Source organism: Taudactylus pleione, unplaced genomic scaffold (assembly GCF_031769625.1).
Source record: "Taudactylus pleione unplaced genomic scaffold, aTauple2 ptg000042l, whole genome shotgun sequence".
NCBI lineage: Eukaryota > Metazoa > Chordata > Amphibia > Anura > Myobatrachidae > Taudactylus > Taudactylus pleione.
The window spans coordinates 375,185-389,469 of record NW_028284444.1 but is presented as its reverse complement, the minus strand read 5'-3'; the positions used below and the strand labels follow the sequence as shown (position 1 = coordinate 389,469).

Below are 14,285 nucleotides of genomic sequence, written 5' to 3'. Positions count from 1 at the left end.
CCAGTCCTCAAGGCTGCTGCACGGCCCAAAGGCCACATCTTGTTCTACGGCCACAGCAAGCTAAGGCATACCAGCCCTCAAGGCTGCTACATGGCCCAAAGGGAGCATCTTGTTCTACGGCACGCAGACCACAGCAAGCTAAGGCATACCAGCCCTCAAGGCTGCTGCACAGCCCAAAGGCCGCATCTTGTTCTATGGCCACAGGCCACAGCAAGCTAAGGCATACCAGCCCTCAAGGCTGCTACATGGCCCAAAGGCCGCATCTTGTTCTACGGCCCACAGGCCCGTCTAGCCATGGCTTATCAGCTCTCAAAGCTGCTTCACGGCCAATTCTTGCCAAGACACACCAACCCTCAAGGCTGTTGCAGGACAATACCCTCAAGAGTCACACCCGTGGCTTAACACTACTATTACAAAACATCCCCTTACTAAAAAAACCAATGAACCCCAAGAAAGTGTAACCTCCATGTGATAACAGAGGAAACAACCATTACTTATCTGGCCCAAGAGACCATTGAGCGAGAGGAAAAAAAAACCCAGGCCACTAAACCCAGAATGGTTCTTACCTACAATACATTTGGGGAATCCAGAGAACAGAGCAAAAATGTAAAGAACTTGTGTATAAAGCGGGAAAATGCGTCTTGCGTTGCTGAAGATATAAATAGTGGTGCTGCCGAGAGCTATTGAATTCTTTCTGAGGTGGCTGGCTGAGGGGAAAAACCCCTGCTGATAGGAGCAGATTGAGGCAACACTGGACCTCCAACTGGAGAGAGCGCAGACCTCGCAGGGAGAGCTGTACAGCATTAGTGTGTTTAATATTTGGGGAAGAAATGGAATATGCTCTTTGAATTGGAATAATCTTTTATTAAAATACAACAAACTCCTAAAGGGCTATACATTTTTCATCTGTGTTGATTTATTGGGAAGGAAGGGAACACGGTCCATCACATCTACACAACAGGCCATAGAGGTTCCCCTAGATGAACCCCTCTATTATGAAGATGATGATTGTGACCCTATCACCAACCTAACCCCAATACAGGTGTTACATCTATATAATCAGTGAGTGTCTCAATATTTCAGTATTTATTAGGAAGCCATGTGTATTATATGGAATAGATGCACTCATCACTACAGCTTATTATGAGGTTCTAAGATATGATTATACATTATATTTGTATATAGTCACATAACTCAGCAGTCACTTATAATATCCATATAATGTACAGTAGGGAGTGCATTATATTATATCTGACAGTTCATCGTGCAGATTTTGAGGAGACATGACAGGATAAATATTTTATACAACATACTTTGGTCCATAAACCATCATACTGTACCTTATGTTCCACTATTCCCCTCACCTCCCCCATACCCCCCACCCTGCATTTGGTTGCACTGTATTAACAGTCATCCAATATGTTGATGTACAATTGTATTGCGAATCCCTGTACAGCGCTGCGAACAAATTGTGGCCACATATAAAAACTATATAATAATAATAATGTGAGAAACAAGTCGTCTGATGCCGTGTGTTGTTACAAATGCCACAGGGCACCAAAGTTTCTACATGAAGCAGAACATGATGGAAGGGATGGAAGTATGGCTGCCGAGCACCACTGGTTGTACTGATGATACAAACAGCACTTGTCGCCTCTGTTCTTCTGAGTATTCAGACTTTTCCTAAATGGCTGCATAGAAGCTGATTAACATACAAAACAATACAAACAGCAGCTCCCGTCCAATAACTAGGTATACGGATTCTTGGAAGTGTAACCTGATTGTCCGTCCTCTCTGGTAGGTAGGAGAGGAACACCCTCACTGACTCATCTATTACGGTGCAGCTACATAAGCACCTAACAGCAGAGCAGAAACCAGTTCGGTATAGTATAACCTGCACAGTGCTGACTGAATAAGTGACAGAGGGAGTGTTCACTGAGAAACAACAGAAGAGTATCTCCAGCCCAGCGAAGCAGCAATCCTGCTCACAGTGACAACATCCCACAACTAATATCACTTCGCAACTTGTGGAAAACTTTTGGTAAGTGGATAAAATTTATTTTAATTTTATTGACTTTAATCTTTCTGGAAGTTCACTTGCACCTTATAGATTATGTCTGTTCATCCCTCTTCCCTCCTGGTCTAACAAAAGCTATAGCTACAATTGTGGTGAAATATTTTGGAACTAAAGGAGTTGGCACATTAGGATTTTTATTTCAAGCAGATGAAATTAATTGGAAAATACATTCATTTAATGAAAGATCCTATAAAGTTTATTGCTACAGTGTAAATATTGGAAGCATATATTTCCCTGCATGGTGACTGCACCATGTATGTAATCGTTGTTTAGCCTGGCTTTCATATTACTGTAACTCGCTTGGGGGAGATGTTACAAGCCTTGGATAAAGTGGCCCATAAGAGCCAATCAGCTTTAGTAGCTTTTGAAATAACAGAAGCTGATTGGTTGATTTGGGCAACTGTTAATTTTCTGATCCATCAGTTGCAACATTATTATTATTAAATGCATCTCATTGTGCTGAAGACAGAACGTACCCCTTACAGCTGCTTTCCAGCAATTGGCCCAATATCACAGCAGAAACCAAAACCAAGAGGATCATTATCTGGCATAATGGGAAATAGTGGGCATAGGATAACCACTCAGCCCAGAGCCAGCCCTAACCGGTTTGATGCCCTAGGCAAGATTTTGGGTAGTGCCCCCTAGCACCATCGCTAGTTCCGCGTCTGACCCAGCACCCATCACCCCTCACCCGTTGCAATCCTCATCCACAGAGCTGTAACTAGATATTTGGTGCCCTGTGCCAGTGAGAGCATTGGCACCCCCATCCCACTGTGTGTCTCCCTGCAGATAGGCCCAGCCTGCTGGACTTCGCAAAGGTCCATGGGAGGAGCTGCTATGGCCAGCAGCCCTCCTCCAGCAGCGATTTTTGTTATTGCCCGCAGCCCCCACTGTCTCTGCTCCCCGCTCCTGCCGGCTGTATGAGCTGCTGCCCGATGAGAGCCGAGAGCTCTGATCGTGGTAGGACAGCAAGAGCAAAGGCGTTGCCCGCTATCAAGCTGAGCTGGCCCTAGGCTTGGAATGCATGCCCCTAGGCAATTGCCTAGTTTACCTCTGCCTAGGGACAGTTATCTTGATAGGGTCTGCCCTACAGAAACCAGATACTTGCTAGAATTAGGCTCTTTTTTGCCAGTTACACTCACGAACATAATTCTATTTTGTATATGTATTACATAACTTTGTCATTGTTACAATATAAAAATTAAGTATGATGCAATTCTTTTTAGCTATTCATTTGATTAAAGCATTTAATTAAAGCACTCCTGCCATGCATGAACACCCACTGGGTCTGTTCTGTACACTGTGGAGCGTGTTTTGTTTTTGGGGTGTGTGTGAAGTTTTATCTGAGGTGTGGCTGTGTTTCTAAATAAAGACAGCTATAATAATAAAAATTAAGTTTGCTACAGTTCTCTAGGAATGTACTTGGAACAGTTAGACGGACAGATCATCACCGTGAAAGATGAGGTGCTGTACAGATCTCAACATTAAACGCTGCATCAAGCCGGGCGTTTCACTACAACAGCCCAATTGCCCATCGTTTGAACTATATCCATGTAAAACAATAGCTTTTTTAAAGCGTCTTCAATTTGTATTAATAAGTATATTAAAACAAATAGAATACTGATGTTGTGTAATGAAAGGATTTATTTTGTCACACTAATACCTATGCAAATTGTACAAAATGATGATATATTACTGATGCAAGTAAATAGTATATTTGACTTACAAGATTAGGGGGCAGATGTACTAAACCTTGGAGAGTGATAAACTGGAGAGAGATAAAGTGCCAACCAATCAGCTCCTGTCATTTTTCAAACACAGGGGTCTATTTACTAAGCAGTGTTAGGAGACAGAGTATAAAGTGATAAAAAAGTGATAAGGTGCCAGCCAATCAGCTCCCAACTGTCATTTTTTCAAACACAGCCTGTGAGGTGACAGTTGGGAGGTGATTGGCTGGCACCTTATCACTTTTCACTCTGTCTCCTAACACTGCTTAGTAAATAGACCCCATAGCCTGTAACATGGCAGTTAGGGGCTGATTGTCTGGTACTTATCTTTCTCCACTTTATAACTCTCCCAGCTTTAGTATAATAGTTTTGTATCTGCAGCTAACGCTGACACCCTTTTATACAGTTTTTGTAGTGTGAAGCTAATTGTCCTTTTCCCAATACAACCAAAATATGTAGCTTTATATATTATTTTAAGAGGCTTAATTAATAATATGGTGTTATTAAGCAATGTGCTACCATGCGCTATCCAGTATCTTTTACAGCAGGAAAGCACCCAGCTGACTGTTGCTATGGATTACATCACCTCTATGCACATAGTAGTCTAGTAAATAAACCTTATTGGGTTGTGACTCAGCAGTGTATCTGCATTTATCAGGCTGCTGGTGAGTGGCTGACACAGGCTGGGTGTGGCCAAGCAGCTTTCAATTCAATGTGCCCGGGAGTCTTCTGGTCACGTAGTCCATGAGACATGCAGCATAACCAGTCTCTGTAATCACTAGATTGGGTTCCATTTGCACAAAGGGCTCTTACTCAGGAGCGGTGGCTGCAATTTTAGTTTCTATATTATTGTCGTTCCTATAGATTGTAAACATGCAAGCAAAGCCCTCTTACCTCTCTGTCTGTCTGTTATGCCCGGATCTAGTTTTATTACTTTTTTGTTCAGAATTATAAAACGCAATGGAATATGCTGGTGCAATATAAATTAAAGTTAATAAATACATCATATATGACCTAGCACCCGTCCATGTTTCAAATGCAATCTGCAGCATGTAAAGAGATTAAATACATTGTGAATGAGACCTCAATGTTGTATTAGCTGCTCTGAGAGGCAGGATTAATGGGGGTGTAACAACTGGGCACATAATGCAGCAGGGGGTCACTTTCAGCCAGGGCATATGGCCACACAACAGGAATGAGAGCAATGCATCCTTATCACCGGCTAAGATCGGCTGCTCTGACTGTGGAATGAGCACTTAATAACCAGCCCAGCCCGGATCTCTGCAGCTCTCAGATGTGGAACTAGCAGCATTGGACTAGTTTCAGAAATCATTTCTTAAACGTATTTTCATGAAAACAAAAACAACCATTCTAAAGTCAAAGCGTTTACAACACAGTATGTCAGCAGCCACTGACCCACGTAGTAAACATGAAATAGCCTTACTATACGCAGTTATACAGCTACGTATATATAGCTAACCAGTCTGCTTAGCATGCAGTCGCCATGGACACTGGAGCATGCTGTATAATACATTCGTTGCTTAAGGACAAACTTTTTTCCAACAACTTTGATCCTATTAATTAAATTAACTCCATTCTTCAATTGTACGACAGCTAATCAATGTACCTCTTCAGCTTCAAGAATCTGTGCATTAATATTAAATTCACCTGGACATGAAATATGCTTTTCTAATTAGAATTAGTCACTGCTAGAGATTTCAGCGTGACGTACTTCCCCCTAATGTACTATGAGGGAAAGCTATATGGAGAGATTATGAGCAGCAAAACATGGGGGGTTCTACTGCAAAGTCAAAGGTTACAATGTAGTTCTTTATGGTTACCATGCAGAGATATACTAAATGACTATCATGTAAGAGTGGGTACACATCACAACTACCAGCAACCGTACAGATGATTTCCCTTCGCCCCAGACTGTCACATATTGCCAGTACACACTACACGATGTAAAGAATGATGAACAATACCTTGTTCAGTCCTTCATTACAATGCACAGCCCCACACAATATTGTTTGATTGATCGTGCAGCACAGTCAACCGATATCTTATGCTGTCTGCAGGAGCACGCAATTGAGGGTACAAACTAAACGATGTAGACTATTTGTCGTTCCAATACGCCAAAACGTACAGATATCATCCTAGTATGTACCAACCCATAGCCCTGTAAGACCGTTTGCATGTATATATGTGGCTTAAGCATAATATACAGATATTCCGAAAGAATGTCTTTTGTTATTGAGCCGTTAAGTCAGTGTACTCAGGCACTACATAAATGCCCCCTGCTGGTATGACTGGGGTATTATAGCCAGATAACTCAGCAAACTAACCTCTGCTAAGAATGCTCAAAGTTGTATAGCTGGCAAATTCCCATATATAGTTCAATAATCAGTTGGTGTAATGGTTAGCATTACTGCTACACAGCACTGAATTCATGAGTTCAATTTCTGACCAAGGCACTGTGTGGAGTTTGTTTGTTCTCCCCATGCTTGCGTGGATTTCCTCCAGGTGCTTCAGTCTCCTCTCACACTCCAAAAACATGCCATTAGGTTAATTACCTTCTACCAAAACAATAACCCAATTGTATGTGTGTGTATCCACATTAGGAAATATAGATTGTGAGCTCCACTGGGGCAGGGGCTGATGTGAATGACTGAATTATTCCCTGTAAAGCACTGCAGAATGTGTGAATTAGATAAATATTTTATAATCCCAGATTAGGAGGGAAATCCTGGAGTAGAGGATTTTGCACCTGATGAAAGGGGTCATGTCAATATGGTGTTAGAATTGCCCAGAGGTATGAATATGGTTTAACAGTACAAATTCCCTGAAGTCTTACATTAAAATCAGTCCCATCTCCATTTCAGGCCCTGTAATTACAATGAACCTGTCTGTTGTGTCAATAGGACATAGAGCTTCTAGAATCTAGGGGAATAATAGCTGTGGCCAGGGGTTGGGTCGGAATATGGCAAAACTGCCCTCCGTCAGTTCTATTTGGAAACGGAACTCCAGCCCACCTTACCCGGCCAGTCAGCCCTGCGCCGCAGGGAGTTGCCGGGCACCAGCTGAGTTTTTGTTACCAGCTTGTTCACTACAGCGGCACTCAGAGGCTGGAGTTCACTCCTGAGCTCCGGCTTCCGCAGTGGGCACTATGGGAGAGACATCATGACTTCTCTCCCGTAGTTTAGAAGAGCGGCCAGCCGGATGGCAGCGGACTTAAGGTGTGAGGAGTGAGGCTTAAGGTAAGTATTGTGTTACCGTTTCTTTTTGTGTAAGGAGCACTGTGGTCATTACTACTGTGGGAACTGCATAAAGGGCATCACTACTGGGGACATTGCATAGGGGGCACTGCTACAGTGGGCAGTGTGTAAGGGGGCACTACTACTGTGGGCAATATGGGTACTAGGGGCACTACTACTGTGGGCATTGTGTAATACGGGCACTACTGTGTGCCATAACATGAATAAGGAACACTACTATGTGGTGTAATGTGAATCAGGGGCACTATTTGAGGTGTAATGTGAATAAGATTGTGCTACTGTGAATTGGGGATACTATTGTGACCATGCCCCTTTCTTTTGAGACCATGCCCTTTTTTGCGCTGTCCCTTTATTAAAAAAGCACAGAGGACAGGGGGGTGAGTTCCCCCGCGTCTCTAGGACCAAACAAGAATTAAGTGTGTATGTGTGTGCGTGTACATGTTATAGGGAGCAGATTGTAAACTCAATTGGGACAGAAACTGATGTGAATGGACAAATATTCTCTGTAAAGAGCTGCGGAATATGTGTGCGCTATATTAATAACTGGTAATAAATTAAAGAAAAAGTGGTCTTCAGCACAACCTTAGCATGTACATTATGCAGGAAGCCACAAACTGTATCTGCTCTCATATTTTAAAGGTGCACATGATCGTAACGACCAATCGTGTGAAAAGTAGTGTTTTCATACACAATTACGATGCGCGTCCCCGCAGTCGTGTACCGGCATCGTAGATCAGATGGTTTTGCAGAAGGTTTTTCGACAGATCAGTACGATGTGACACCTCTTAATACATGTGACCGTATGGTCGTTTGTACAATCATACAGAATGTCAAGGGAAGAAATTTCAAGGGAATCGTATGCGGGATCGGATCGGATACAAATCGCCCCATGTATGGGCACCTTAAGAGGAGAAGAGCATTTGTAATTGACTGGTTTGGATGGAGAAAACATGTAGGCCTAACTGTATGACATTCCTAAATGCTGTAAACTGGGGATTTATTATGACTACAGCATGTAGGCATTTCAGTATAATTAATGTTTCCTTTTCCTGGTAGTTTTCTTGCAGCATGATAAATCCACATGTGAGGTGTGTGGTGTGTGTCTCTCACACAAGTACCTCCTTTATTTCTCTCCAGGGACATGAATGTGTGAGGTCACTGCCTGGACATGAACCTTCTCCAGCAGCCAGTGATGAGGCTGAGTGCAGACATAAGAATGTCTAGCAGTCACCTGCCAGCCATGGCAGTCCACACTCATCCACGTGTCTTCTACAGGAATCTAATTAATGGCTATGGTATAAGCTCACAACACAAACAATAATGTAAACGTGCTAAGGAACCATTACACATAAATGTTGAGCTTATGCTAGTAATAAATACCATTACAGTGTGTCTAGAATGACTTTTTGTTCTTGGTTTCTTTTCTAAGTGGATAGGAATTATTTTTTTAGATGCCAATCTTGGTTTTAAAATAAAGGAACTGTCAGTGTGAGGAAGTTCCATCTGTAATGGCAGGTGGCCAGCTGTCTGCTTTGCTATCTTGATGTAGCTTTTATTTTGCATAGGCAGAACTAGTGATAATCAGGAACAGGAACAATGCTGCTTTATTCCACTGGCCAGGAAGAGATACGGTTTCTGATTAATGCTAATATCATCTAGTCATTACACCTTATTGACAAAGGGACCGAAAATGTAATAAATATGATCTCAGAAGTAAAGAAATGGTCACGTAGAGTATTAAATATAATTATTAATATATTTATATATATATACATACATACATACATATACACATATACAAACCCATTGCATTATAGAAAAGCAAACTAGGGAAACCATACTGCCAGCACAAATATTACAAGGAAACAACTTGCAGGGAAAATACCTGTATATGGTGTAAGATGAAGCTGCACTGGCAAGCATGACAGTGCAATCTAATTGTGTAAACAGTGGGTGTTAGGAAATGACAATATAACAGGCTATTACAAAATGTGTGTAAGTTCCCCTATTAATAGTTAAAAAAAATAACTTGTATTTTTGGAATCAGACTAATCAGTGACCACTCTGACAGCATTCCTGCTCATAGGTAAGGGATAGACCACACCTGTGGCTGGTGATACCTGTGGTAGAAGTAGGGGCATAGAACTTTAAGAGGTAAAATGCTGCCACTAGTAGATTGACATTTGGTCCAGTGGCATCACTAGGGGGGAGTGGGCTGCATCAGGTGACACCAAAAGAGCAGAGCTTCTTCGATATTTTGGTGTCACCCCCTCAGATAGTGTCACCAAGCAGCACAGGGAGAGTCTGGGAGCTTCAGCAGCGCGACAAGAACGGGGGAGTGACTCACGGTCACGCCTCCAAAAAGGCGCACACAAGGAGGCATGGCTTCATGGGCACAAAGCCACGCTCCTTTTAGCTTAGAGAGACAGGGCAGTGGATGGAGCCGGTGTGTAAGCGGTGTGAGTTTCCCCCCCACAAATGCATCACGTGTATAAAGGGCCTATAAGCATGCAGACCACTTGTGTGGACTTGGCCCCAGGTTCAACATGCAGAACGATAATACTGTAGGCAGCCCCTTCTGATTGGTTGAGTGAGTCTTGATCCCTTCCACCAATACTATTATCCGCAGCACAAAAAGCAGATTTACATTAGATCTTTTGAAGTGGAAGACAATGGATTTTTGTATTTAAACTTAATTATTACTTTCATTTTGTATTTGATTTTAATTGTACTTTACATAGTATATGTGCCTTTATTAATTACTGACAACACTGTCTAGGCATAGACTATGTGAACTGGCTGCTGCCACATCTCCTGATGTAAAACAGGCACATACGCTGCCCTTGCTGAGCAGGATGCATCTTGTGGTACATCCAGCTCCGCATAATACAATTTTTGGGGGCTAATCTTATGCCTGAATCTTTGGCACAAAACACTTCCAATTCTACATAAGCCCCATAATGATCACAGTTAAAATAAAGGTTCCAAAGTTATATTCAAACATAACCAGCAATAAACGCTTTAAGAGTATGGTTATTATTTGACAGTAATAACAATTATAAAAAAAAAAAATTGGTAAGATCAGAAGCACATTAGTCAATGACTAAGCAAAAATAAACAATTATAAAAGCGACAGTGACCGTTTTGTAAAACAAGTGTCCTACATCACCCATACTGAACATGTGATTAAACATCTATGTGAATGCTTCTAATAAACTATTATTTTCCTTAACAGGCCCAAACCATGGATGCAGCTCCGGAGGTCTGGCATACTCAAGTAGAACCAGAGGAAGGGGCGGACAATAGACCAGAGTGCTCGATCTGTTTCAACAGCTATGATAACATTTTCAAGACCCCAAAACTCCTGCAGTGCTCACACACATTCTGCTTGGAGTGTGTAGCGCGACTAGTAGCCTCTCTTCCACCTGAAAACAAACACGATAAGGTCTTGTGCCCCTTTTGCCGGCAACCCACACCAATCCCAGAGAATGGGGTTCCCGCACTACAGACAAGCCAAGAACTACTGTCTAACCTACCTTCTCACCTACAGCATGAAGAGCCAGTGTGGATTGAAGGGAATAAACTTTGTTATAAACAGGACCCACAGTCCAACTCCAGCAACCCAAACGTCTGCATCTGTGTGGACATTGGAATGAGCAAAAAGGAGAGCCCCCCGGAACCTGTACCACGCTCTAGATTCCACAGGATCTGCTGTGGGTGCAGTGACTGGAAAAGACTCTTGCTCATTGTTTTCATGGTGGTCATATTGTTTTGCATCCTTCTTTGGCCAGTACAGTGTATCCTGAAGACGGGGAACCTGCGGTGTACAACAGAAACTGCACCCACAAAGACGCCCCTGGCTTCTCTACTGGTCACACATGGTGTATGAGAGAATGATCAGCAGGTCTTTTATTTACAACACTCACATAAAGAAGGTGCATTGGTTATAAACTGTATCAATGAGGACTTGTCTTAACAGCTTGTTACACGCATCTCCGGATGGTAAACACTCTGTCTTCCATTTGTTCTAGAGTTGGTAAATCAAGACCTGAAAACACTCTCCCTTAGGATGTGAGTTTGATAGGCTGTACTTAATGGACCGGTTAGTCCAGCAAAGTCACAGGTACTAGAAATAAGAACGTGGGGTGTTAGAATGGCTTTTAGTAACTGAATGCGACAGATATGAGTTTAAATGTTCTTGCACGATACAGTGAAAAAATACAGTATTACTTAAGCATTAAATATCGGCAGAAACATAGCACTTGATCTGTGCTCTGTACAGGAAATGGATATCAGTATTCAGAAACCGAATGGCAAGCTGTCTTCAACAAAGTCCACTGTGTGTAGTAGTGGTTTAAGGAAAGTCATAAATGTGGTATATAGCAATATAACATGAGGGACATGAGGTGGATTTTATTTGCTACAAATAACCATTTAAACAGGCCGAGTGGAAGGAGATCATTAAAATAGGGGAATTGGATTTTTATGCTTCTAAAATGCCAGGTTCCCCTGCAATCTTGAATCAGCAATAATGGAGCTGTAAACAAGCATTTAACACCATTAAATGCATTAAGGCACTACACATGAGGGATATCAGTAATAGAACAAGCGGTTATGGTTCTAAAACGGAAAGCTTTGGTGGTAATCGATGTACAGAACATTCCCACCTCATCCAGAGATTACGTATTTCTTGTGTGTCCAGATTAGATAGCAAATTATATATTAAACCAATTATTTAAGTAGGGCGGTTATGGGAACAGTGAAGAAACCATGACATGTTTTATATACTGTATTATATGGTTTGTTATGGTGACTGAAAGCATTGATGCATATAGTACTTTTAACACTTATATGAGAATGCAGTCTTCCTACTGTTTCCTGTACATCACTGAAGGTTTAGAACACAGGAGATGGGATTTGCCATCATCTACTGGAGGGTAAGGAGAATGCCAATGGCTACATTTTAAGGGTTTAAGGGATTGTAAACCTAATATATGTGTTATACAAAAATTAGTAATATTAAAATGTTTTGTAATTTTATTTAAAACTACAAAGGGATTTAAGATCAGGTTTTGATCAACAGTGGATGACTCCCCCCCACCCCCACCAAACTTTCCACTGGCCAAACTGTGACTGGCGACACATATTGGAACTTGCAGTTCCGCAACATCTGGAGACCCACAAATTTCCTACCTCTTACTATTTAAGCTGCACTACTAATACAGCAGACCAAAGACGATCTATCGCCTCCAGAACGTCTGTGCTGTCAACTACACTAAAACAAACATTGGGTCTAATTCAGAGTTGAACGCTGTTCCGATGTTATCGGTGGTTTGCGCATGCATCACAGCCGCGCAGTTGATTGACAGGAAGAGACTGTTTTGTGATATGTGACGGGGAGTTCCAGCCAAAATGCGGGCGCGTCGGGTCATTTCCTGGGCATGTACTAGCCAGCGTCTGTGATTGCGCACGCAGAGAACAAAGCTTCAACGTCCCACTTACTACAGCCATTCTGAGTAACCATAGACTCCCCTTGAGGAGTCGATGTTTTGAGGATCTGCGTACAATGATGCGCTTGTGTACACTGCTGCGCGCAGCTGCAAGGGCCTCTCAATACAAATTCTGCAGGCTGATGCATTACTATATTTCACCAACTGCTAAGCGGCAAAATTTGCAAATGCGTTTGCATTAGCGAACGACGAACCAGGCCCATTTTGACACTACTGTTTATAAAACCTGTGCCAAGTAACATTGCAGAAAATTATTAATAGTTCTTAATTATTGATTTCTTGATTCACTTTCATTGCAAGGAATTTTAATATTTTAGATTATTTTCTGCAATGTGTCTACCAACCATTTTCCAAAATGGATACAGTAACTGCTGTGTAATAAATACTTAAGCAAAAGAAACTCCAGTGGGGCAGTAACATGATTGCCTTTACTGAGTGACACAATGGGGTCATTTCCGAAGATAATATGTACTAAGGGAAAGCAGTCAATCAAACCTTTCCTTTTATGAGTTTAACCTTCATTCAGTGGCGTCACTTGCCACAAGGCCACGCCCCTTTTCAGACTATTTAGCGCACTGGGTGACATGGACCCCAGTGACGTCACTGCTTGCACTGACCTGAACAAAGATAATTTTTGATTGGTTGCTATAGGTTATTGCTCAATTACATCTATGCTATTGGAGTAATCTCCAGTGTGTCAATTTATAAAGCAAGTAATGTTATATATAAATGACTAGCTCCTTGAAAATGTGAATATGCTCAAACTTTAGAGCACAACTAAATATTTGAAGCACACAGAGTTGCTCCTGAGAGCCTACGCCATGCGTTCTGTAAAATGGGAGACAAAACAGAGTAACGGTAATTAGAGAGCAGAACTCCATGTTATATTTCATGATGTATGGTTATTAAGGGAACCGTAGTAATTGTTATTCGTTTGTTGTCCTGCCTAACAGCACTTACTGACCACAGACACTGTGCAAATTTGTACATAAACATGGTTCAACAGTATTTTGTTTACAATGTATATTTACATGACTGTTAATAAATATATTTACTTTATACTTAAAATGTGTATTCCAAACTTCATATGTATATCCTTCAGTTGCTATATATGTTAAACAGAAAACATTTCCTCTACACATCAGCAGGTGAATAAGTACATTGCTTATGAAAATGGATGCGTATGTAAAAAAAAAAAAAAATTATATATATATATATATATATTTCCTCAGGAACTCAGGATAAATACGTAATTATCAATAGTCGTTGAGTGTCACCATTATCATTTTATTTGCTATATAGGACCCGGTGGTCCATGGAGGGCATCCACACATTTCATTTCATTGAGCGAGTACCGGGATTGAGATATACAGTGCCTTGCAGAAGTATACACCCCCCTTGGCTTTTTACCTTTTTTGTGACATTACAACCAATTTTTTTTTTTTTTTTCTTATCTGAATTTTATGTGATGGATCTGCATAAAATAGTCTAATTTGGTGAAATGAAATGAGAAAAATATATATAAAAAAGAATCTTTATAAATTAAATTCTGAAAATTGGCTTGTGCATATGTAATCACCCCCTTTGCTATGAAGACCCTCAAAAGTTCTGGTGCAACCAATTACCTTCAGAAGTCACATAATTAGTGAAATGAAGTCCACCTGTGTGAAATCTAAGTGTCACATGATCTGTCAGT

At 41.4% G+C, this 14,285-nt stretch overlaps 1 protein-coding gene across 1 annotated transcript; it reads left to right on the top strand.

Moving 5' to 3' along the window:
* Positions 1 to 1,890: 1,890 nt before the first annotated feature.
* RNF223 (ring finger protein 223) lies at positions 1,891 to 13,619 on the top strand. Its single transcript, XM_088460027.1, has 2 exons — positions 1,891 to 2,041; positions 10,315 to 13,619. Exon 2 carries the CDS (start codon positions 10,324 to 10,326, stop codon positions 10,966 to 10,968), a length of 645 nt encoding a protein of 214 aa, XP_088316153.1. The 5' UTR covers positions 1,891 to 2,041; positions 10,315 to 10,323; the 3' UTR covers positions 10,969 to 13,619.
* Positions 13,620 to 14,285: the final 666 nt, after the last annotated feature.